A 26,534-nucleotide genomic window follows, 5' to 3' on the forward strand; every position below is an offset into this window, starting at 1 on the left:
GAGAATCAGAGAGATAGAGATAGGGAGAGTGAGTGAGAGAGAGAGAGAAAGTCAGAGAGATAGGGAGAGAGGGAGAGTGAGAGTGAGAGAGAGAGAGAGTGAGAGGGAGAGAGAGAGAGAGTCAGAGAGTGAGAGAGTGAGAGACAGTGAGAGATACAGTGAGAGATACAGTGAGAGATACAGTGAGAGATACAGTGAGAGAGAGAGAGTGAGTGAGAGAGTGAGTGAGAGAGAGAGTGAGAGAGATCGCGAGAGGGAGGGAGAGAGAGAGAGAGAGAGAGTCAGAGAGTGAGAGAGTGAGAGACAGTGAGAGAGACAGTGAGAGAGTGAGTGAGAGAGATGGGGAGAGTGAGAGAGTGAGTGAGAGAGAGAGTGAGAGAGATCGCGAGAGGGAGAGAGAGAGAGAGAGAGAGAGTCAGAGAGTGAGAGACAGTGAGAGAGACAGTGAGTGAGAGAGAGAGGGAGAGAGTCAGAGAGATAGAGAGAGTGAGAGAGATAGGGAGAGTGAGAGAGATAGAGAGAGTGAGAGAGATAGGGAGAGATAGAGAGAGTGAGAGTGAGAGAGATAGGGAGAGTGAGAGAGAGTGAGTGAGAGAGAGAGAGAGAGAGAGTGAGAGAGATAGAGAGAGTGAGAGAGAGTGAGAGAGATAGGGAGAGAGAGAGAGAGAGAGAGCGAGTGAGAGAGATCGAGAGAGGGAGAGACAGGAAGCAGAGGGGGGGGGGGGGGGAGACTAGGGGACAGGCAGAGAGACAGAGAGAGTCTGGGGCTGGGGGCGCCGAGCGAGACAGACTATACTGAGAGATTGGGAGAGGCAGTGAAATAGAGACTCAGAAAGAGAGAAATAGAGAGACTGAGGGAGTGACAGAAATAGTGAGAGAGACTAGGGGAGAGAGAGGCTGGGGGAGAGGTGGAGACAGAGACATTTGGGAAGAGGCAGATTGAGGTCCAGAGTCTGGGAGAGAGGGACTAGGAGACAGGCAGACCAGGGCAGAGACAGACTGGGGAAGAGAGAGACTGGGAGTTAGAGATAGGGAGAGAGGAAAGGCAGGGATAGGCACGGGTTCAGACAGAGGCAGAGATTCCAGTTCAGCTCCAGTTTTCAGAGTGAGTTTGAAGAGTTGGATCTGACTGAGCTGGAACTGGGGGTGAGGCAGAAAGGGGCCAACCTGAATCTCTGAGACCCTCCGGTGCCCGGGACAACTTCGAAAGTCCATCAAACTCCACCGCGTCAAGACCCCACCTTGGCTGGGAGGGAAATCGAGAAGTGCCCGGACAAGCGGCAGCAGGAAGGTGCGGTGCTGTGTGCAAGCGGTCTGGGTGCAGAGACAATGAGGAGAGAGCTTCTGCTGTGTGTTTTACAGCTGCTCACACTGAAGGTATCCTGATCCACCCCCAGGGGATTTACAATCCGCTCCTGTCCGCTTTCCCACAGGGTCACTCCTTTATTCTTTATTTCCCCAGGTAAGCGGACAGTCGGAGACGGTGGCAGCACTCACAGGTAAGGCCAGTTGATCAGAATGCAAGGTTAACTCTGCCCACAGTCTGTCTGAGCAGCCCCGAGCTCGCAGCATTCTCTGTATTCCCCGAATAGTGCGATGTACACGCGATTGTTTTAGTCTCTGAGACGCAGCATGTTCCAATAGTCACACAGAAACCATCCACACATATACACCCATACACACATATACACATATAACACCCATGTGTACACCCACACAAATACATCCTTTTACAAATCAATGAAATGTTTACTCAGAGAGATTGGTTTAAAATTTGCCACAGTGATTGGTTGCGATTATTGCAGTTTTTCAGGAGGAGATGCATAAACAATTCAAACAAAGTCATTTACAGGAGTATGGCTGAGAGTGTGGCAGTGGGATTAGTTTGGGGTTGATACAGGGCTATGGGGAGAGAGCTGGGCAGTGGGATTGGTTGGGATTGATACAGGGCTATGGGGAGAGAGTGAGTCAGTGGGATTAGTTTGGGATTGATACAGGGCTATGGGGAGAGAGTGGGGCAGTGGGATTAGTTTGGGATTGATACAGGGCTATGGGGAGAGAGTGGGGCAGTGGGATTAGTTTGGGATTGATACAGGGCAATGGGGAGAGAGCGGGGCAGTGGGATTAGTTTGGGATTGATACAGGGCTACGGCGAGAGAGCGGGGCAGTGGGATTAGTTTGGGGTTGATACAGGACTATGGGGAGAGAGCGGGGCAGTGGGATTAGTTTGGGATTGATACAGGGCTATGGGGAGAGAGCGGGGCAGTGGGATTAGTTGGGGGATTGACACAGGGCTGTGGGGAGAGAGCGGGGCAGTGGGATTAGTTTGGGGTTGATACAGGGCTATGGGGAGGGAGTGGGGCAGTGGGATTAGTTTGGGGATTGATACAGGGCTATGGGGAGAGAGCGGGGCAGTGGGATTAGTTTGGGGTTGATACAGGGCTATGGGGAGAGAGCGGGGCAGTGGGATTAGTTTGGGGATTGATACAGGGCTATGGGGAGAGAGCGGGGCAGTGGGATTAGTTTGGGGGTTGATACACGGCTATGGGGAGAGAGCGGGGCAGTGGGATTAGTTTGGGGATTGATACAGGGCTATGGGGAGAGAGGGGGGCAGTGGGATTAGTTTGGGGGTTGATACAGGGCTATGGGGAGAGAGCAGGGCAGTGGGATTAGTTTGGGGATTGATACAGGGCTATGGGGAGAGGGTGGGGCAGTGGGATTAGTTTGGGATTGAAACAGGTCTATGGGGAGAGAGTGGGGCAGTGGGATTAGTTTGGAATTGATACAGGTCTGGGGGGAGAGAGCGGGGCAGTGGGATTAGTTTGGGGATTGATACAGGGCTATGGGGAGGGAGTGGGGCAGTGGGATTAGTTTGGGGATTGATACAGGGCTATGGGGAGAGAGTGGGGCAGTGGGATTAGTTTGGGGATTGATACAGGGCTATGGGGAGGGAGTGGGGCAGTGGGATTAGTTTGGGGATTGATACAGGGCTATGGGGAGAGAGTGGGGCAGTGGGATTAGTTTGGGATTGATATAGGGCTCTGGGGAGAGAGCTGGGCAGTGGGATTAGTTTGGGGATTGATACAGGGCTATGGGGAGAGAGCGGGGCAGTGGGATTAGTTTGGGGGTTGATACAGGGCTATAGGGAGAAAGTGGGGCAGTGGGATTAGGTTGGGATTGATACAGGGCTCTGGGGATAGAGCGGGGCAGTGGGATTAGTTTGGGATTGATACAGGGCTCTGGGGATAGAGCGGGGCAGTGGGATTAGTTTGGGATTGATACAGGGCTATGGGGAGAGAGCGGGACAGTGGGATTAGTTTGCTTTTGATACAGGGCTATGGGGAGAGAGCGGGGCAGTGGGATTAGTTTGGGATTGATACAGGGCTATGGGGAGAGTGCGGGGCTGTGGGATTAGTTTGGGGATTGATACAGGGCTATGGGGAGAGAGCAGGGCAGTGGGATTAGTTTGGGGATTGATACAGGGCTATGGGGAGAGAGCAGGGCAGTGGGATTAGTTTGGGATTGATACAGGGCTATGGGGAGAGAGTGAGTCAGTGGGTTTAGTTTGGGGTTGATACAGGGCTATGGGGAGAGAGTGGGGCAGTGGGATTAGTTTGGGATTGATACAGGACTATGGGCAGAGTACGGGGCTGTGGGATTAGTTTGGGGATTGATACAGGGCTATGGGGAGAGAGCAGGGCAGTGGGATTAGTTTGGGGATTGATACAGGGCTATGGGGAGAGAGCAGGGCAGTGGGATTAGTTTGGGATTGATACAGGGCTATGGAGAGAGTGGGGCAGTGGGATTAGTTTGGGATTGATACAGGGCTATGGGGAGAGTGCGGGGCTGTGGGATTAGTTTGGGGATTGATACAGGGCTATGGGGAGAGAGCAGGGCAGTGGGATTAGTTTGGGATTGATACAGGGCTATGGGGAGAGAGCGGGACAGTGGGATTAGTTTGCTTTTGATACAGGGCTATGGGGAGAGAGTGGGGCAGTGGGATTAGTTTGGGGATTGATACAGGGCTATGGGGAGAGAGCGGGGCAGTGGGATTAGTTTGGTTTGACACAGGGCTATGGGGAGAGTGCGGGGCTGTGGGATTAGTTTGGGGATTGATACAGGGCTATGGGGAGAGAGCGGGGCAGTGGGATTAGTTTGGGGATTGATACAGGGCTATGGGGAGAGAGCAGGGCAGTGGGATTAGTTTGGGGATTGATACAGGGCTATGGGGAGAGTGCGGGGCTGTGGGATTAGTTTGGGGATTGATACAGGGCTATGGGGAGAGAGCGGGGCAGTGGGATTAGTTTGGGGATTGATACAGGGCTATGGGGAGAGAGCGGGGCAGTGGGATTAGTTTGGGGATTGATACAGGGCTATGGGGAGAGAGCGGGGCAGTGGGATTAGTTTGGGGATTGATACAGGGCTATGGGGAGAGAGCAGGGCAGTGGGATTAGTTTGGTTTGACACAGGGCTATGGGGAGAGTGCGGGGCTGTGGGATTAGTTTGGGGATTGATACAGGGCTATGGGGAGAGTGCGGGGCTGTGGGATTAGTTTGGGGATTGATACAGGGCTATGGGGAGAGAGCGGGGCAGTGGGATTAGTTTGGGGATTGATACAGGGCTATGGGGAGAGAGCAGGGCAGTGGGATTAGTTTGGGGATTGATACAGGGCTATGGGGAGAGTGCGGGGCTGTGGGATTAGTTTGGGGATTGATACAGGGCTATGGGGAGAGTGCGGGGCTGTGGGATTAGTTTTGGGATTGATACAGGGCTATGGGGAGAGAGCGGGGCAGTGGGATTAGTTTGGGGATTGATACAGGGCTATGGGGAGAGAGCGGGGCAGTGGGATTAGTTTGGGGATTGATACAGGGCTATGGGGAGAGAGCAGGGCAGTGGGATTAGTTTGGTTTGACACAGGGCAATGGAAATGCTCTGATTATGAATTGAATGTAACACCAATATTGGTCTATAATATGTTCTGGTTACTGACAGAAACAGCTCCTGATTGAAGATTGTTTTTGCATTGATAATGTTTGGTCGAGTGGGGGTGAATTTATCTCAATAGATTTTTGAATAGTTATGGTTTGATTGATTCTGCTTTCAATATCCGTCCTTTTTCTTTCCCGACTAACTGGTTTCAATCTTTCATTTTTCTAGTTTGCTCCTACTCTCTCTCCAGATCCTTGCTCTCTGTTTTCCCTCTGGGATTGTTTGCAGCTTTTTCTGTTTCCTTTGTGCCCGAGTGATTTCCTTGGCCTGGTGTGTGGCTGCAGAAGACAAAAATGTCAACAGTCTGATGTAGCAGCTTTCCAGTCTAAGGTGCCCCCCCCCCACTCAAGGAGCAAACTTCAGCTTGGTGTTAGTTACAAAGCATTAGGCAGAATCTGCAGCCCAGACACGGAGCATTCGGCCTAGAGATCTATACCCCAGTTATCATCCTTGTGAGCTACCGAAGACTATTTCAAATCCCATTGCCCAAATATCCTTCTCGTGTTTGTGTTAGGGGTGCATCAAAAGTGCAAAGGGGGCACAAACTGCTTATAATTTTATTTCATTAATGTACGGTATATACCCAAACAACAACTGGCATTTATATAAATATCCCCCGGTGCTTCATGGAGCTGTAGTCAGAGAATGATAAACGAGAGGGATGATCTTTTTTTCCCTTTTTAAAATAAATTTAAAGTGCCCAATTTTTTTTCCCATTTAAAGGGTCAATTTAGCGTGGCCAATCCACCTCCCCTGCACATCTTTGGGTTGTGGGGGTGAGACCCACGCAGACACAGGGAGAATGTGCAAACTCCACACGGACAGTGACCCGGGGCCGGGATCGAACCCGGATCCTCGGCACCGTGAGGCAGCAGTGCTAACCCACTGCGCCACCGTGCTGCCCCTGAGCTAGAGGGATGATCAAATGCTTGGTGAAACGTGTGCAATGGTTCTGTTGCATTTATGTTATGCTTTTCATGACCACAAGACGCTGTAATGAAGTACTTTTGCAGGTTTGTCACTGTTGTAGTGTAGGAAATGTGTCAATTTGCACCCAGCAAGGTCCCACAGACAGCAATGTGATAATGAGCAGATGGACCATTCTGTGATCGAACCACATTGGAACAGCGCCCCGTGATGAGCGCGTTTCGCTGGGCGTTTGCCGCCGCTCGCTGCACCGGGAAAGACCCCGCTATCTATTGGGACTTTGTTTAAATCCGGGGTCTCTGCAGGGAATGCCCTGCCAAGGCTGCACTTAGTCCAATTCCTGCAGAACTCCACTGCTGCAGGAGACCGGAACACCATTTTTAAATCGCGTCCTGATATCTCTCGAGCCCCTGATGCGACCCCCGAAACCCCCCCCCCCCCCAAAGGCCCGAGGTGTCCGAGACGAAGGGGTTAGATTCCAATGCAACGGGTACATCAGGGGAGAGCATATTCGAGTGAGATCACCTGTCTCGCTGTAATAGGCAGATTTGCAAAATAGTGATGCCCCCCCGCAGTGGGCGGGATTCAGATCGCGATGTCCCGCGAGATTAGATCTCAGGGGGCATGGCGAAGTGGGTAGATCCCGGAAGAGGGATCTCCTGGCATCTACCGGCCAAGCTGAACCACCTTTTGGGTGCAACTCAGCTGAGAGTTTGTGCCCTAAGCGTTGAAAGGGGATTGAATTGTGTGCAGTTCGCATTCCCGTTGGGGGGGGCGCTCTTTGTGGAGTACCTCAGGACATGTTATTGGGCAGCACACTGCCCACGCGAGGAGAGAGGAATTCCCATTGCCGTCGGCGTCGGATTCGCTGGAGCCGGAATTGGAGCTGGAAAGCTTGACAAGCCCTCCACACACTCGCATTCCAACCAAGAAAATGGCACGAAGATGAGCAGGCACCACGCTTCACAGACACGGAGCTCGGACATGGAGCTCGGACATGGAGCTCGGACACGGAGCTCGGACACGGAGCTCGGACACGGAGCTCGGACACGGAGCACGGAGCTCGGACATGGAGACGGAGCTCGGACACGGAGCTCGGACACGGAGCACGGAGCTCGGACACGGAGACGGAGCTCGGACACGGAGCTCGGACACGGAGCTCGGACACGGAGCACGGACACAGAGCTCAGACACGGAGCTCGGACACGGAACTCGGACACGGAGCTCGGACACGGAGCACGGAGCTCGGACACGGAGACGGAGCTCGGACACGGAGCTCGGACACGGAGCTCGGACACGGAGCACGGACACGGAGCTCGGACACGGAGCTCGGACACGGAGCTCGGACACGGAGCTCGGACATGGAGCACGGACACAGAGCTCGACAACGGAGCTCGGACATGGAGCTCGGACATGGAGCACGGACACAGAGCTCGGACACGGAGCACAGACACGGTGCATGGAGCACGGACACGGAGCTCGGACACGGAGCTCGGACATGGAGCACGGACACGGAGCACAGACAGGGAGCTCTTACATGGAGCATGGACATGGAGCTCAGACACGGCGCTCGGACACGGAGCTCGGGCACGGAGCACAGACACGGAGCACGGACACAGAGCTCGGACATGGAGCATGGAGCTCGGACATGGAGCTCGGACATGGAGCTCGGACACGGAGCTCGGACATGGAGCACGAACACGGAGCTCGGACATGGAGCTCTTACATGGAGCATGGACATGGAGCTCAGACACGCCGCTCGGACACCGTGCTCGGGCACGGAGCACAGACACGGAGCACGGACACGGAGCTCGGACATGGAGCTCAGACACGGAGCACGGACATGGAGCTCAGACATGGAGCTCGGACACGGAGCACGGACATGGAGCACAGACACGGAGCTCGGACATGGAGCTCAGACACGGAGCTCGGACACAGAGCTCGGACATGGAGCACAGACACGGAGCACGGACACGGAGCTCGGACATGGAGCTCGGATACGGAGCTCGGACACGGAGCTCAGACACAGAGTTCGGACACGGAGCTCGGACACGGACACGGAGCTCGGACACGGAGCTCGGACATGGAGCTCAGACACAGAGTTCGGACACGGAGCCCAGACACGCAGCTTGGTCACGGAGCTCGGACAAAAGCTCGGACACGGAACTCGGACAGGGAGCTCGGACACGGAGCCCGGACACGGAGCTTGGACATGGAGCACGGACATGGAGTACAGACACGGAGCTCGGACCCAGAGCATGGACATGGAGCACGGACACGGAGCTCAGACACGGAGCTCCGACACGGCGCTCGGACACAGAGCACAGACACGGAGCATGGAAACAGAGCTCGGACATGGAGCACAGACACGGAGCACGGACATGGACCTCAGACACGGAGCACGGACATGGAGCTCAGACACGGAGCTCAGATATGGAGCTCAGACACGGCGCTCGGACACAGAGCACAGACACGGAGCATGGAAACAGAGCTCGGACATGGAGCACAGACACGGAGCACGGACATGGACCTCAGACACGGAGCACGGACATGGAGCTCAGACACGGAGCTCAGATATGGAGCTCAGACACGGAGCTCAGACACGGAGCTCGGACACGGAGCTCGGACTCGGAGCTCAGACACGAAGTTCGAACAGGGAGCTCGGACACGGACACGGAGCTCGGACACAGACACGGAGCTCGGACACGGAGCTCAGACACGGAGCTCGGACACGGAGCACGGACATGGAGCTCGGACATGGAGCACGGACACAGAGACGGAGCTCAGACATGGAGCACGGTGCTTGGACACGGAGCTTGGACACGGAGCTCGGACATGGAGCTCAGACACGGAGCACGGACATGGAGCTCAGACACGGTGCTCGGACACAGAGCTCGGACATGGGGCTCAGACATGGAGCTCAGACAATGAGCACGGACATGGAGCTCAGACATGGAGCTCAGACACGGAGCACGGAAATGGAGCTCAGACACGGAGCTCAGACACGGAGCACGGACATGGAGCTCAGACATGGAGATCAGACACGGAGCTCAGACAAGGAGCTCGGACACGGAGATCTGACACGGAGCTCGGACACAGAGCTCGGTCATGGAGCACAGACACGGAGCACGGACACGGAGGTCGGATATGGAGCTCGGACACGGAGCACGGACACGGAGTTCGGACACGGAGCTCAGACCCGGAGCTCGGACACGGAGCTCGGACACGGAGCTCGGACACGGAGCTCGGACACGGAGCTCAGACCCGGAGCTCGGACACGGAGCTCGGACTCGGAGCTCAGACACGGAGCTCGGACACGGAGCTCGGACACGGCGCACTGTGCTTGGACACGGAGCTTGGACACGGAGCTCGGACACTGAGCTCAGACATGGAGCTCGGACATGGAGCCCGGACACGGAGCTCGGATAGGGAGCACGGAGCTCGGACAGGGAGCTAGGAAACGTAACCCGGACATGGAGCACGGACACAGAGCTCGGACACGGAGCACTGTGCTTGGACACGGAGCTCAGACACTGAGCTCAGACACGGAGCCCGTACACGGAGCCCGGACACGTAGCTCGGATGCGGAGCACGACATGCAGCATGGGCACGGAGCTCGGAAATGGAGCTCGGACATCCCGGAGCACGGGCACGGAGCTCGGACACGAAGCACGGACACGGACCACAGAGCTTGGACACGGAGCTCGGACACGGAGCTCAGACATGGAGCATGGACACTGAGCTCGGACACGGCGCACTGTGCTTGGACATGGAGCAAGGACACGGAGCTCAGACACGGAACTCAGACACGGAGCTCGGACACGGAGCCCGGACACTGAGCTGGGACACGGCGCACTGTGCTTGGACACGGAGCTCGGACACTGAGCTCAGACACTGAGCTCAGACACGGAGCTCGGATATGGAGCACGCAGCACGGAGCTCAGACACGGAGCTCGGATATGGAGCACGCAGCACGGAGCTCGGACACGGAGCTAGGAAACGTAACCCGGACATGGAGCATGGACACGGAGCTCGGACACGGAGCACTGTGCTTGGACACGGAGCTCGGACACGGAGCACGGACACGGAGCATAGACACTGAGCTCGGACACGGCGCACTGTGCTTGGACAGGGAGCTCGGACACTGAGCTCGGACACGGAGCCCGGACACGGAGCTCGGATACGGAGCACGGAGCACGGAGCTCGGAAACGGAGCTAGGAAACGTAACCCGGACATGGAGCAAGGACAGAGAGCTCGGACACGGAGCACTATGCTTGGACACGGAGCTCGTACACGGAGCCCGCACACGGAGCTCGGATACGGAGCACGACATGCAGCATGGGCACGGAGCTCGAACATGGAGCTTGGACATCCCGGAGCACGGACACAGAGCTCGGACACGGAGCACGGACACGGAGCACAGAGTTTGGACACGGAGCTCGGACACGGAGCATGGACACTGAGCTCGGACACGGCGCACTGTGCTTGAACACGGAGCAAGGACACGGAGCTCAGACACGGAGCTCGGTCACGGAGCACGGACACTGAGCTCGGACACGGCGCACTGTGCTTGGACACGGAGCTGGGACACTGAGCTCAGACACGGAGCTCGGACACGGAGCTCGGACACGGAGCTCGGACACGGAGCACGGACACTGAGCTGGGACACGGCGCACTGTGCTTGGACACGGAGCTCGGACACTGAGCTCAGATACGGAGCTCGGACACGGAGCTCGGACACGGAGCTCGGACACGGAGCACGGACACTGAGCTGGGACACGGCGCACTGTGCTTGGACACGGAGCTCGGACACTGAGCTCAGATACGGAGCTCGGACACGGAGCTCGGACACGGAGCCCGGACACTGAGCTGGGACACAGCGCACTGTGCTTGGACACGGAGCTCGGACACTGAGCTCAGACACTGAGCTCAGACACGGAGCTCGGATATGGAGCACGGAGCACGGAGATCGGACACGGAGCTAGGAAACGTAACCCGGACATGGAGCACGGACACGGAGCTCGGACACGGAGCACTGTGCTTGGACATGGAGCTCGGACACTGAGCTCAGACACGGAGCTCGTACACGGAGCCCGGACACGGAGCCCGGACACGGAGCTCGGACACGGAGCTCGGATACGGAGCTCGGACACGGAGCTCGGACACGGAGCTAGGAAACGTAACCCGGACATGGAGCACGGAGCTCGGACACGGAGCCTGGACATGGAGCTCTGACACGGAGCTCGCACACGGAGCACGGAGCTTGGACACGGAGCCTGGACACGGAGCTCTGACACGGAGCTCAGACACGGAGCTCGGACGCGGAGCACGGACACGGAGCTCGGACACGGAGCTTGGAGCTCGGACACAGAGCTCGGATACGGAGCTCGGACACGGAGCTCGGACAGGGAGCTCGGAAACGGAGCGCAGACACGGAGCTCGGACACGGAGCTCGGCACGGAGCTCGGATGCGGTGCACAGACACGGAGCTCGGACACAGAGCTCGGAGCTCGGACACGGAGCTCAGACACAGACCTCGGGCACGAAGCTCGGAGACGGAGCTCAGACACAGACCTTGGACATGGAGCACGGAGCTCGGACACAGAACTCGGACACAGACCTCGGACATGGAGCTCGGAGCTTGGACACGGAGCTCTGACACGGAGCTCGGACACGGAGCTCGGAGCTTGGACACGGAGATCGGAGCTTGGACACGGAGCTCGGACACAGACCTCGGACATGGAGCACGGAGCTCGGACACGGAGCTCGGACACGGAGCTCGGAGCTCGGACACAGAGCTCGGACACAGACCTCGGACATGGAGCTCGGAGCTCGGACATGGAGCTCCGACACGGAGCTCGGACACAGACCTCGGTCATGGAGCTCGGAGCTCGGACACGGAGCTCTGACACGGAGCTCGGACATGGAGCTTGGACACAGAGCACAGAGCTCGGACATGGAGCCTGGACACGGAGCTCGGACACGGAGCTTGGACACGGACTCGGACACGGAGCTCGGACACGAAGCTCAGACACGGAACACGGACACGGAGCTCGGACACAGTATTCGGACACGGAGTTCGGACACGGAGCTCGGACACAGAGCTCGGACACGGAGCTCGGACACGGAGCACGGAGCTCGGACATGGAGCTCCGACACGGAGCTCGGACACAGACCTCGGTCATGGAGCTCGGAGCTCGGACACGGAGCTCTGACACGGAGCTCGGACATGGAGCTTGGACACAGAGCACAGAGCTCGGACATGGAGCCTGGACACGGAGCTCGGACACGGAGCTTGGACACGGACTCGGACACGGAGCTCGGACACGAAGCTCAGACACGGAACACGGACACGGAGCTCGGACACAGTATTCGGACACGGAGTTCGGACACGGAGCTCGGACACGGAGCTTGGACACGGAGCACGGACACGGAGCTCGGACACGGAGCTCGGACACAGTACTCGGACACAGAGCACGGAGCACGGAGCTCGGACACGGAGCTCCGACACTGAGCTCGGACACGGAGCACGGACACGGAGCTCAGACACGGAGCTCGGACACGGAGCATGGACACGGAGCTCGGACACGGAGCCCGGAGCTCGGACAAGGAGCTCGGACACGGACACGGAGCTCGGACACGGAGCCCGGACACGGAGCTTGGACACGGAGCTCGGACACGGAGCTCGGACACGGAGCACGGACACTGAGCTCGGACATGGCGCACTGTGCCTGGTCACGGAGCTCGGACACTGAGCTCAGACACGGAGCTCGGACACGGAGCACGGACACGGAGCTCGGACACGGATCTCGGACACAGTACTCGGACACAGAGCATGGAGCACAGAGCTCGGACACGGAGCTCGGACACAGACCTCGGTCATGGAGCTCGGAGCTCGGACACGGAGCTCTGACACGGAGCTCGGACATGGAGCTCGGACACAGAGCACAGAGCTCGGACATGGAGCCTGGACACGGAGCTCGGACACGGAGCTTGGACACGGAGCTCGGACACAGTACCCGGACACAGACCTCAGACACGGAGCTCGGACACGGAGCTCGGAGCTCGGACACAGAGCTCGGACATGGAGCTCGGAGCTCGGACATGGAGCTCCGACACGGAGCTCGGACACAGACCTCGGTCATGGAGCTCGGAGCTCGGACACGGAGCTCTGACACGGAGCTCGGACATGGAGCTTGGACACAGAGCACAGAGCTCGGACATGGAGCCTGGACACGGAGCTCGGACACGGAGCTTGGACACGGACTCGGACACGGAGCTCGGACACGAAGCTCAGACACGGAACATGGACACGGAGCTCGGACACAGTATTCGGACACGGAGTTCGGACACGGAGCTCGGACACAGAGCTCGGACACGGAGCTCGGACACGGAGCACGGACACGGAGCTCGGACACGGATCTCGGACACAGTACTCGGACACAGAGCATGGAGCACGGAGCTCGGACACGGAGCTCGGACACAGACCTCGGTCATGGAGCTCAGAGCTCGGACACGGAGCTCTGACACGGAGCTCGGACATGGAGCTCGGACACAGAGCACAGAGCTCGGACATGGAGCCTGGACACGGAGCTCGGACACGGAGCTTGGACACGGAGCTCGGACACAGTACCCGGACACAGACCTCAGACACGGAGCTCGGACACGGAGCTCGGACACGGAGCTCAGACACGGAACACGGACACGGAGCTCGGACACAGTATTCGGACACGGAGCTCGGACACGGAGCTCGGACACGGAGCACGGACACGGAGCTCGGACACGGAGCTCGGACACAGTACTCGGACACAGAGCACGGAGCACGGAGCTCGGACACGGAGCTCCGACACTGAGCTCGGACACGGAGCACGGACACGGAGCTCAGACACGGAGCTCGGACACGGAGCTCGGACACGGAGCATGGACACGGAGCTCGGACACGGAGCCCGGAGCTCGGACAAGGAGCTCGGACACGGACACGGAGCTCGGACACGGAGCCCGGACACGGAGCTCGGACACGGAGCTCGGACATGGAGCACGGACATGGAGCATGGGTACAGAGCTCGGACATGGAGCTCGGACACGGAGCACGGACACGGAGCTCTGACACGGAACACGGACACGGAGACGGAGCTCAGACACGGAGCACGGAGCTTGGACACGGAGCTCGGACACGGAGCTCGGACACGGAGCACGGACACTGAGCTCGGACATGGCGCACTGTGCCTGGTCACGGAGCTCGGACACTGAGCTCAGACACGGAGCTCGGACGCGGAGCCCGAACACGGAGCTTGGATACGGAGCACGGAGCTCGGACACGGAGCTAGGAAACGTGACCCGGACATGGAGCACGGACACGGAGCTCGGACACGGAGCACTGTGCTTGGACACGGAGCGCGGACACTGAGCTCAGACACGGAGCTCGTACACGGAGCTCGGACACGGAGCATGGACACTGAGCTGGGACACGACGCACTGTGCTTGGGCACAGAGCTCGGACACGGAGCTAGGAAACGTAACCCGGACATGGAGCACGGACACGGATCTCGGACACGGCGCACTGTGCTTGGACACGGAGCTCGGACACGGAGCTAGGAAACGTAACCCGGACATGGAGCACGGACTCGGAGCTCGGACACGGAGCACTGTGCTTGGACACGGAGCTCGGACACTGAGCTCAGACACGGAGCTCGTACATGGAGCCCGGACACGGAGCTCGGATACGGAGCACGGAGCTCGGACACGGAGCTCGGACACGGAGCACGGAGCACGGAGCTCGGACATGGAGCTAGGAAACGTAACCCGGACATGGAGCACGGAGCTCGGACACGGAGCCTGGGCACGGAGCTCGCACATGGAGCACGGAGCTCGGACACCCAGCCTGGACACGGAGCTTTGACACGGAGCTCAGACACGGAGCTCGGACGCGGAGCACGGACACGGAGATCAGATCCGGAGCTTGGAGCTCGGACACAGAGCTCGGATACGGAGCTCGGACATGGAGATTGGACACGGAGCTCGGACACGGAGCTCTGACATGGAGCTCGGACGCGGAGCACAGACATGGAGCTCGGACGCGGAGCACAGACACGGAGCTCGGACACGGAGCTCGGACACGGAGCTCGGACACGGAGCTCAGAGCTCGGAAACGGAGCTCGGACACGGAGCTCGGACACAGAGCTCGGACACGGAGCTCGGACGCGGAGCACGGATACGGAGCTCGGACACGGAGCTTGGAAACAGACCTCGGACATGGAGCACGGAGCTCGGACACGGAGCTCGGACATGGAGCTCGGAGTTCGGACACGGAGCTCGGACACAGACCTCGGACACGGAGTTCGGAGCTCGGACACGGAGCTCTGACACGGAGCTCGGACACGGAGCTCGGACACGGAGCTCTGACACGGAGCTCGGACACGGAGCTCGGACACGGAGCTCTGACACGGAGCTTGGACACGGAGCTCGGAGCTCGGACACGGAGCTCGGACACAGACCTCGGTCATGGCGCTCGGAGCTCGGACACGGAGCTCGGACATGGCGCTCGGACACGTTGCTCGGACACGGAGCTCGGACACGGAGCTCGGACACAGAGCTCGGGCATGGAGCTCAGACACGGAACTCGGACACAGTATTTGGATATGGAGCTCGGACACGGAGCTCAGACACAGAGCTCTGACACGGAGCACGGACACGGAGCACGGACACGGAGCTCGGACACTGAGCTCGGACACAGTACTCGGACACGGAGCACGAAGCACAGAGCTCGGACACGGAGCTCGGACACGGAGCTCGGACACGGAGCTCGGACACGGAGCACGAACACGGAGCTCGGACACGGAGCTCGGACACGGAGTTCTGACATGGAGCTCGGACACGGAGCTCGGACACGGAGCAAGGACACGGAGCTCGGACACGGAGCTCGGACACGGTGCTCGGACACGGAGCTAGGGCACGGAGCACGGACACGGAGCTCGGACACGGAGCTCTGACACGGAGCTCGGACACGGAGCTCGGACACGGAGCTCGGACACGGAGCTCGGACACGGAGCTCGGACACAAAGCTCTGACATGGAGCTCAGACACGGAGCTCGGACACGGAGCTCGGACACGGAGCTCGGACACGGAGCTCAGACATGGAGCACGGAGCACGGATCTCGGACACGGAGCTTGGACACAGAACTTGGACACGGACACGGAGCTCGGACACGGAGTTCGGACACGGAGCTCGATGCCATGGAGGAGAGGAGGGGCGCCTTCTTCCCCAGGGTGACAGGAGGCTCCAGGGTGGGGAGGGGGCTCCAGGGTGGGCAGGGGGCTCCAGGGTGGGCAGGAGGCTCCAGGGTGGGCAGGAGGCTCCAGGGTGGGTAGGGGGCTCCAGGGTGGGTAGGGGGATCCAGGGTGGGTAGGGGGATCCAGGGTGGGTAAGGAGCTCCAGGGTGGGGAGGGGGCCCCAGGGTGGGTAGGGGGCTCCAGGGTGGGTAAGGAGCTCCAGGGTGGGTAAGGAGCTCCAGGGTGGGGAGGGGGCTCTAGGGTGGGTAGGGGGCTCCAGGGTGGGTAAGGAGCTCCAGGGTGGGTAGGGGGCTCCAGGGTGGGTAAGGAGCTCCAGGGTGGGTAGGGGGCTCCAGGGTGGGGAGGGGGCTCCAGGGTGGGTAGGGGGCTCCAGGGTGGGTAGGGGGATCCAGGGTGGGTAGGGGGCTCCAGGGTGGGGAGGGGGCTCCAGGGTGGGCAGGAGGCTCCAGGGTGGGTAGGGGGCTCCAGGGTGGGGAGGGGGCTCCAGGGTCGGTAGGGGGCTCCAGGGTGGGTAGGGGGCTCCAGGTTGGGTAGGGGGCTCCAGGGTGGGCAGGAGGCTCCAGGGTGGGTAGGGGGCTCCAGGGTGGGTAGGGGGCTCCAGGGTGGGTAGGGGGCTCCAGGGTGGGGAGGGGGCTCCAGGGTGGGGAGGGGGCCCCAGGGTGGGTAGGGGGCTCCAGGGTGGGTAAGGAGCTCCAGGGTGGGTAAGGAGCTCCAGGGTGGGGAGGGGGCTCTAGGGTGGGTAGGGGGATCCAGGGTGGGTAGGGGGCTCCAGGGTGGGCAGGAGGCTCCAGGGTGGGTAGGGGGCTCCAGGGTGGGTAGGGGGCTCCAGGGTGGGGAGGGGGCTCCAGGGTGGGCAGGAGGCTCCAGGGTGGGTAGGGGGCTCCAGGGTGGGTAGGGGGCTCCAGGGTGGGGAGGGGGCTCCAGGGTGGGTAAGGAGCTCCAGGTTGGGTAGGGGGCTCCAGGGTGGGGAGGGGGCTCCAGGGTGGGCAGGAGGCTCCAGGGTGGGTAGGGGGCTCCAGGGTGGGTAGGGGGCTCCAGGGTGGGGAGGGGGCTCCAGGGTGGGTAGGGGGCTCCAGGGTGGGCAGGAGGCTCCAGGGTGGGTAGGGGGCACCAGGGTGGGTAGGGGGCGCCAGGGTGGGTAGGGGGCTCCAGGGTGGGTAGGGGGCTCCAGGGTGGGTAGGGGGCTCCAGGGTGGGTAGGGGGCTCCAGGGTGGGTAGGGGGCGCCAGGGTGGGGAGGGGGCTCCAGGGTGGGTAGGGGGCTCCAGGGTGGGTAGGGGGCTCCAGGGTGGGTAGGGGGCTCCAGGGTGGGGAGGGGGCTCCAGGGTGGGTAGGGGGCTCCAGGATGGGTAGGGGGCTCCAGGGTGGGTAAGGAGCTCCAGGGTGGGGAGGGGGCTCCAGGGTGGGTAGGGGGCTCCAGGGTGGGTAGGGGGCTCCAGGGTGGGGAGGGGGCTCCAGGGTGGGTAGGGGGCGCCAGGGTGGGGAGGGGGCTCCAGGGTGGGTAGGGGGCTCCAGGGTGGGTAGGGGGCTCCAGGGTGGGTAGGGGGCTCCAGGGTGGGGAGGGGGCTCCAGGGTGGGTAGGGGGCTCCAGGATGGGTAGGGGGCTCCAGGGTGGATAAGGAGCTCCAGGGTGGGGAGGGGGCTCCAGGGTGGGTAGGGGGCTCCAGGGTGGGTAGGGGGCTCCAGGGTGGGGAGGGGGCTCCAGGGTGGGTAGGGGGCTCCAGGGTGGGTAGGGGGCTCCAGGGTGGGTAAGGAGCTCCAGGGTGGGTAGGGGGCTCCAGGGTGGGTAGGGGGCTCCAGGGTGGGTAGGGGGCTCCAGGGTGGGTAGGGGGCTCCAGGGTGGGTAGGGGGCTCCAGGGTAGGTAGCAGACTCCTGGCCGCTCTGGTTAACCAGGCCCGGTGGAGGTAGCCCATGTGGTCTGTGCTGCCATCCCCACCAGGCAGACTGGCAATGCAATGTCGGAAGAGGATGAACAATTTCCTTAAAGCAGCTTGGGTGATCCACCACCTCTGTTCCCCTGGCATCAGTCTTGTCCCTCTCTCCTCATCTCAACCCCCCCCACCCCCCCACCCCTCCCCCACTCCCATAGACGCCAACAAAACCCACCTCCCCACATCTCCCTCACATCCCACCCTGCACCAAACCCCAACACCTGTCTTTCCCCTTTGGCCAGGTGCCTTGCACACACACACCAGCTACTATACTACACATAATATATACTTTATACAATACAGACAGATATAGATAGGTTCTTGATTAATAAGGGATCAGGGGTTATGGGGAGAAGGCAGGAGAATGGGGATGAGAAAATATCAGCCATGGTTGAATGGCGGAGCAGACTCGATGGGCCGAGTGGCCTAATTCTGATCCTATGTGAAATGAAAAAGAAAGTCGCTCATTGTCACAAGTAGGCTTCAAATGAAGTTACTGTGAAAAGCCCCTAGTCGCCACATTCCGGCGCCTGTTCGGGGAGGCTGGTACGGGAATTGAACCGTGCTGCTGGCCTGCCTTGGTCTGCTTTCAAAGCCAGCGATTTAGCCCAGTGTGCTAAACCAGCCTATGTCTTCTGGTCTAATGGTCTATACTGCCTGCCCAGGGCTACCACCCTGTGGTGATGCTGGTAGGACCCTCGGAGGCAGGAAGGGGAGGTGGGGTGTGTGGGATGGAGTGAGGGGAGGAGGGACAGGGGTTATACGGTGTAGGGAGGAGGGACGTGGGGGGGTTGTGGGCAGGTGGGCAGCACTGGGAAGGGGTGGGAGGAAAGATTGTGGAGAGGTGGGACAGAGCGGCCAGTGCCCAGACCCCCAGGAGGTAAATCTGGAGGCGATGTCCTGGGTGCCCTGGCCCTGGAGCGCACGGTGGGCATCCTGCCCTACCAGCCCGAGCTCCGTGCCCGGTTCTTCCTGGCCAAACTCCTCATCCGCCTCGTCAGGTGAGGGCTGGTGTTCCTCCGCCCCCTTCGGCTGCGTGATGCTGTATCCGACCAGCACGATGTTAGCGCCGCGTGATGCTGTATCCGACCAGCACGATGTTAGCGAGACCCTCCTGGGGGAGGGGTCCAGGCAATGGAAGCGCATTTTGAGGACGCCAGAGCACCGCTCAATGACGCCCCTGGTCGCTGCGTGGGCATTGTTATAACGGGTTTGCGTGTCGGTCTGGGGCCTCCGGGTAAGGCGTCATTAGCCAGGACCACAGTGGGTAACCTCTGTTGGCCAAGAGCCCAGCTGAGGGAGCAGCTCAAAGGTGTCGCGAATCGACGAGCGCACCAGGATCGATGCGTCGTGCCCGCTGCCTGGGACGCAGACGTGCGGGATGTGCAGCTGATGGTCACTCACCAACTGCACATTCAGGGAGCGGAGCCCCTTCCTATTGATGAGGGACACCCCCTGAGGAGCCAGTGCTCGTAGAGGGACAGGAATGCCCTCGATCACCCCCCCCCCAGGACCTGGTGCATGCCACTGATGGCGGCACATCCTTCTGTCCGGACTCCTTGGTCCAGGCCGATGTTTATATCATTCCTGTCCGGGTCCACAGGGCATCCATCACAGCGCAGATGCTCCTCTGTGCAGGTGCCTGCGATCCCAGACAGGTCCCCGCTCAACCTCTGCAAAGCCCAGAGGCATAAAATTGCAGGGCCACTGGGAGCGAGCACCCTCCTCCCTGCCCTCACGGTGCCAGCTGTGGCACCATCTGGCACAGGTGGCGCACGGTCTCCCTGGTGAGCTGAAGCCTTTGGCACCACAGGCAGTCCGGCAGCTCCTCGAAGGACAGGCGCCGATAGTAGACACACGTCCTGATAGGACGCTTCCTTCGCACGTGGTCCTTGGCCTGTTGGACGGCCGGCACCGGAGCCTGACCAGCTGGCCCCTGATCTTCGGGGGCAACCTCCTCTTGTGTAGGGGCCTCCCTGAGCAGGCCCTGTGCCTCCAGCCTCCGTGCGTCCACAACGGAAGCTGCGATAGCGAGCATTACTGGCTGTACTCTGAAATTCATCCTCTGCAGGGGGGAAAGGGGACATATCAGCACGATGGATATTCCCTTGTCCATCCAAATCCAACAGGCTTCATGGTGACCCTGACCAGCACTTCAGATCCACCCTCCACATGTCCCCCCAAACCCACCCCACCCACACCGCTGATCCCATCAGTGAGTGGCATCAGGGAGCTGGTACCCTCACCACCATCCCTGTCCACAGGGGTGTCAGTGCCTGCCACAACCCATGCCAGTGATAGGCTCTGTGGCCCCTGTCCTGTTTCCCCAGCAGGATTTACTGTGTGTGTTCTCATTGGGCACATAGCGGATTATCCCAACAGCAGGGTGGCACCTGGTTGTGTGGTGAGATGGTCACCGTGTCCTCACCAATCACCTCCATGCTTAGAGGCTGGTGTGTGGTCAGGTCTTACAGATGGGGGTCAGGCAGGAAGCGTGTGTCTGCTGGGAGTGTAGCTGCCATGTGATGAAGGTCCTGGTTGTGACACACAGGTTGTGACAAAGTGACCAGGGAGGGGTGGATGGGAGCAGGAGGGCGGTGGACAGGTGAGATTGGAGAGACTGGATGTCATTCCAGAGAGAGACTGGAGGTGATTACAGAGAGAGAGGCTGGAGGTGATAACGGAGAGAGAGACTGGAGGTGATTACAGAGAGAGACTGGAGGTGATTACAGAGAGAGACTGGAGGTGATTACAGAGAGAGACGGGAGGTGATTACAGAGAGAGAGACTGGAGGTGATAACGGAGAGAGAGACTGGAGGCGACTACAGAGAGAGACTGGAGGTGATTACAGAGAGAGAGGCTGGAGGTGATTACAGAGAGAGACTGGAGGTGATTACAGAGAGAGAGACTGGAAGTGATTACAGAGAGAGAGACTGGAGGTGATTACAGAGAGAGGCTGGAGGTGATTACAGAGAGAGACTGGAGGTGATTACAGAGAGAGAGGCTGGAGGTGATTACAGAGAGAGAGGCTGGAGGTGATTACAGAGAGAGACTGGAGGTGATTACAGAGAGAGAGGCTGGAGGTGATTACAGAGAGAGACTGGAGGTGATTACAGAGAGAGAGACTGGAAGTGATTACAGAGAGAGAGACTGGAGGTGATTACAGAGAGAGGCTGGAGGTGATTACAGAGAGAGACTGGAGGTGATTACAGAGAGAGAGGCTGGAGGTGATTACAGAGAGAGAGGCTGGAGGTGATTACAGAGAGAGACTGGAGGTGATTACAGAGAGAGAGGCTGGAGGTGATTACAGAGAGAGACTGGAGGTGATAACGGAGAGAGAGACTGGAGCTGATTACAGAGAGAGAGGCTGGAGGTGATTACAGAGAGAGACTGGAGGTGATTACAGAGAGAGAGGTTGGAGGTAATTACAGAGAGAGACGGGAGGTGATTACAGAGAGAGAAACTAGAGGTGATTACAGAGAGCGGCTGGAGGTGATTACAGAGAGAGAGACTGGAGGTGATTACAGAGAGAGAGAGACTGGAGGTGATTACAGAGAGAGAGCCTGGAGGTGATGACAGAGAGAGAGACTGGAGGTGATTACAGAGAGAGAGAGACTGGAGGTGATTACAGAGAAAGAGAGACTGGAGGTGATTACAGAGAGAGACTGGAGGTGATTACAGAGAGAGAGACTGGAGGGGATTACAGAGAGAGAGGCTGGAGGTGATTACAGAGAGAGAGGCGGGAGGTGATTACAGAGAGAGACTGGAGGTGATTACAGAGAGAGAGACTGGAAGTGTTTACAGAGAGAGAGACTGGAGGTGATTACAGAGAGAGAGACTGGAGGTGATTACAGAGAGAGAGGTTGGAGGCGATTACAGAGAGAGAGGCTGGAGGTGATTACAGAGAGAGAGGCTGGAGGTGATTACAGAGAGAGAGACTGGAGGTGATTACAGAGAGAGAGGCTGGAGGTGATTACAGAGAGAGAGAGACTGGAGGTGATTACAGAGTGAAACTGGAGGTGATAACTGAGAGAGAGACTGGAGGTGATTACAGAGAGAGACTGGAGGTGATTACAGAGAGAGACGGGAGGTGATTACAGAGAGAGAGACTAGAGGTGATTACAGAGAGCGGCTGGAGGTGATTACAGAGAGAGACTGAGGTGATTACGGAGAGAGAGACTGGAGCTGATTACAGAGAGAGAGGCTGGAGGTGATTACAGAGAGAGACTGGAGGTGATTACAGAGAGAGAGGTTGGAGGTGATTACAGAGGGAGACGGGAGGTGATTACAGAGAGAGAGAGTAGAGGTGATTACAGAGAGCGGCTGGAGGTGATTACAGAGAGAGGCTGGAGGTGATTACAGAGAGAGAGGCTGGAGGTGATTACAGAGAGAGAGACTGGAGGTGATTACAGAGAGAGACTGGAGGTGATAACGGAGAGAGAGACTGGAGGTGATTACAGAGAGAGACTGGAGGTGATTACAGAGAGAGACGAGAGGTGATTACAGAGAGTGAGGCTTGAGGTGATTACAGAGAGAGACTGGAGGTGATTACAGAGAGAGACTGGAGGTGATTGCAGAGAGAGAGACTGGAGGTGATTACAGAGAGAGAGAGACTGGAGGTGATTACAGAGAGAGACTGGAGGTGATTACAGAGAGAGACACTGGAGGTGATTACAGGGAGAGAGACTGGAGGTGATTACAGAGAGAGAGGCTGGAGGTGATTAAAGAGAGCGGCTGGAGGTGATTACAGAGAGAGAGACTGGAGGTGATTACAGAGAGAGAGACTGGAAGTGATTACAGAGAGAGAGACTGGAGGTGATTACAGAGAGAGAGACTGGAGGTGATTACAGAGAGAGAGGCTGGAGGTGATTACAGAGAGAGAGACTGGAGGTGATTACAGAGCGAGACTGGAGGTGATTACAGAGAGAGAGACTGGAAGTGATTACAGAGAGAGAGACTGGAGGTGATTACAGAGGGAGAGACTGGAGGTGATTACAGAGAGAGAGGCTGGAGGTGATTACAGAGAGAGAGACTGGAGCTGATTACAGAGAGAGACTGGAGGTGATAACGGAGAGAGACTGGAGGTGATTACAGAGAGAGACTGGAGGTGATTACAGAGAGAGACGGGAGGTGATTACAGAGAGAGAGACTGGAGGTGATAACTGAGAGAGAGAATGGAGGTGATTACAGAGAGAGACTTGAGGTGATAACGGAGAGAGAGAGAGAGACTGGAGGTGATTACAGAGAGAGACTGGAGGTGATTACAGAGAGAGACACCGGAGGTGATTACAGGGAGAGAGACTGGAGGTGATTACAGAGAGAGAGGCTGGAGGTGATTAAAGAGAGCGGTTGGAGGTGATTACAGAGAATGAGGCTGGAGGTGATTACAGAGAGAGAGGCTGGAGGTGATTACAGAGAATGAGACTGGAGGTGATTACAGAGAGAGAGGTTGGAGGTGATTACAGAGAGAGACGGGAGGTGATTACAGAGAGAGAGACAAGAGGTGATTACACAGAGAGAGGTTGGAGGTGATTACAGAGAGAGGCTGGAGGTGATTGCAGAGAGAGACTGGAGGTGATTACAGAGAGAGAGGTTGGGGGTGATTACTGAGAGAGACGGGAGGTGATTACAGAGAGAGAGGCTGGAGGTGATTACAGAGAGAGAGGCTGGAGGTGATTACAGAGAGAGAGTGGAGGTGATTACAGAGAGAGAGGCTGGAGGTGATTACAGAGAGAGAGGTTGGAGGCGATTACAGAGTGAGAGGCTGGAGGTGATTACAGAGAGAGAGGCTGAAGGTGATTACAGAGAGAGAGACTGGAAGTGATAACAGAGAGAGAGGTTGGAGGTGATTACAGAGGGAGAGACTGGAGGTGATTACAGAGAGAGAGGCTGGAGGTGATTACAGAGAGAGAGACTGGAGGTGATTACAGAGAGAGACTGGAGGTGATAACGGAGAGAGAGACTGGAGGTGATTACAGAGAGAGACTGGAGGTGATTACAGAGAGAGACGAGAGGTGATTACAGAGAGCGAGACTGGAGGTGATAACGGAGAGAGAGACTGGAGGTGATTACAGAGAGAGACTGGAGGTGATAACGGAGAGAGAGACTGGAGGTGATTACAGAGAGAGACTGGAGGTGATTACAGAGAGAGAGGTTGGAGGTGATTACAGAGAGAGACGGGAGGTGATTACAGAGAGAGAGACTAGAGGTGATTACAGAGAGCGGCTGGAGGTGATTACAGAGAGAGACTGGAGGTGATTACGGAGTGAGAGACTGGAGGTGATTACAGAGAGAGAGGTTGGAGGTGATTACAGAGAGAGACGGGAGGTGATTACAGAGAGAGAGACTAGAGGTGATTACAGAGAGCGGCTGGAGGTGATTACAGAGAGAGACTGGAGGTGCTTACAGAGAGAGAGGCTGGAGGTGATTACAGAGAGGGAGGTTGGAGCCAATTACAGAGAGAGAGGCTGGAGGTGATTACAGAGAGAGAGGCTGGAGGTGATTACAGAGAGAGACTGGAGGTGATTACAGAGAGAGAGACTGGAAGTGATTACAGAGAGAGAGAGACTGGAGGTGATTACAGAGAGAGGCTGGAGGTGATTACAGAGAGAGACTGGAGGTGATTACAGAGAGAGAGACTGGAGGTGATTAAAGAGAGAGAGGCTGGAGGTGATTACAGAGAGAGGCTGGAGGTGATTACAGAGAGAGAGGCTGGAGGTGATTACAGAGAGCGGCTGGAGGTGATTACAGAGAGAGACTGGAGGTGATAACGGAGAGAGAGACTGGAGCTGATTACAGAGAGAGAGGCTGGAGGTGATTACAGAGAGAGACTGGAGGTGATTACAGAGAGAGAGGTTGGAGGTAATTACAGAGAGAGACGGGAGGTGATTACAGAGAGAGAGACTAGAGGTGATTACAGAGAGCGGCTGGAGGTGATTACAGAGAGAGACTGGAGGTGATTACTGAGAGAGAGGCTGGAGGTGATTACAGAGAGAGAGGTTGGAGGCGATTACAGAGAGAGAGGCTGGACGTGATTACAGAGAGAGAGGCTGGAGGTGATTACAGAGAGAGACTGGAGGTGATTACAGAGAGAGAGACTGGAAGTGTTTACAGAGAGAGAGACTGGAGGTGATTACAGAGAGAGAGACTGGAGGTGATTACAGAGAGAGAGGCTGGAGGTGATTACAGAGTGAGAGAGACTGGAGGTGATTACAGAGAGAAACTGGAGGTGATAACTGAGAGAGAGACTGGAGGTGATTACAGAGAGAGACTGGAGGTGATTGCAGAGAGAGACGGGAGGTGATTACAGAGAGAGAGACTGGAGGTGATTACAGAGAGCGGCTGGAGGTGATTACAGAGAGAGACTGGAGGTAATTACAGAGAGAGACGGGAGGTGATTACAGAGAGAGAGACTAGAGGTGATTACAGAGAGCGGCTGGAGGTGATTACAGAGAGAGACTGGAGGTGATTACAGAGAGAGAGGCTGGAGGTGATTACAGAGAGAGAGGTTGGAGGCGATTACAGAGAGAGACTGGAGGTGATTACAGAGAGAGAGACTGGAAGTGTTTACAGAGAGAGAGACTGGAGGTGATTACAGAGAGAGAGACTGGAGGTGATTACAGAGAGAGAGGCTGGAGGTGATTACAGAGAGAGAGGCTGGAGGTGATTACAGAGAGAGACTGGAGGTGATTACAGAGAGAGAGACTGGAAGTGTTTAGAGAGAGAGACTGGAGGTGATTACAGAGAGAGAGTCTGGAGGTGATTACAGAGAGAGAGGCTGGAGGTGATTACAGAGTGAGAGAGACTGGAGGTGATTACAGAGAGAAACTGGAGGTGATAACGGAGAGAGAGACTGGAGGTGATTACAGAGAGAGACTGGAGGTGATTACAGAGAGAGAGGTTGGAGGTGATTACAGAGAGAGACGGGAGGTGATTACAGAGAGTGAGACAAGAGGTGATTACAGAGAGCGGCTGGAGGTGATTACAGAGAGAGACTGAGGTGATTACGGAGAGAGAGACTGGAGCTGATTACAGAGAGAGAGGCTGGAGGTGATTACAGAGAGAGACTGGAGGTGATTACAGAGAGAGAGGTTGGAGGTGATTACAGAGGGAGACGGGAGGTGATTACAGAGAGAGAGAGTAGAGATGATTACAGAGAGCGGCTGGAGGTGATTACAGAGAGAGACTGGAGGGGATGACAGAGAGAGAGGCTGGAGGTGATTACAGAGAGAGATGCTGCAGGTGATTACAGAGAGAGAGACTGGAGGTGATTACAGAGAGAGACTGGAGGTGATTACAGAGAGAGAGGCTGGAGGTGATTACAGAGAGAGACTGGAGGTGATTACAGAGAGAGAGACTGGAAGTGATTACAGAGAGAGACTGGAGGTGATTACAGAG

The 26,534-nt window shown here is 57.9% G+C and overlaps 1 protein-coding gene across 2 annotated transcripts in view; it reads left to right on the plus strand.

Annotated features, from left to right (window-relative positions):
* The first annotated feature begins 741 nt into the window (after nucleotides 1–741).
* The window catches only part of adgrd1 (adhesion G protein-coupled receptor D1), an 850,441-nt gene continuing 824,648 nt past the window's right edge, over nucleotides 742–26,534 (plus strand). For both annotated transcript variants that reach the window (XM_072517886.1, XM_072517956.1), the window contains exons 1-2: nucleotides 742–1,377; nucleotides 1,463–1,499. In XM_072517886.1, the coding sequence (XP_072373987.1) occupies nucleotides 1,330–1,377; nucleotides 1,463–1,499 (85 nt within the window). In that variant the 5' untranslated portion in view covers nucleotides 742–1,329. The remainder of the gene's footprint in view (nucleotides 1,378–1,462; nucleotides 1,500–26,534) is intronic.

The sequence above is a fragment of the Scyliorhinus torazame genome, chromosome 1, assembly GCF_047496885.1.
Source record: "Scyliorhinus torazame isolate Kashiwa2021f chromosome 1, sScyTor2.1, whole genome shotgun sequence".
Classification (NCBI taxonomy): domain Eukaryota; kingdom Metazoa; phylum Chordata; class Chondrichthyes; order Carcharhiniformes; family Scyliorhinidae; genus Scyliorhinus; species Scyliorhinus torazame.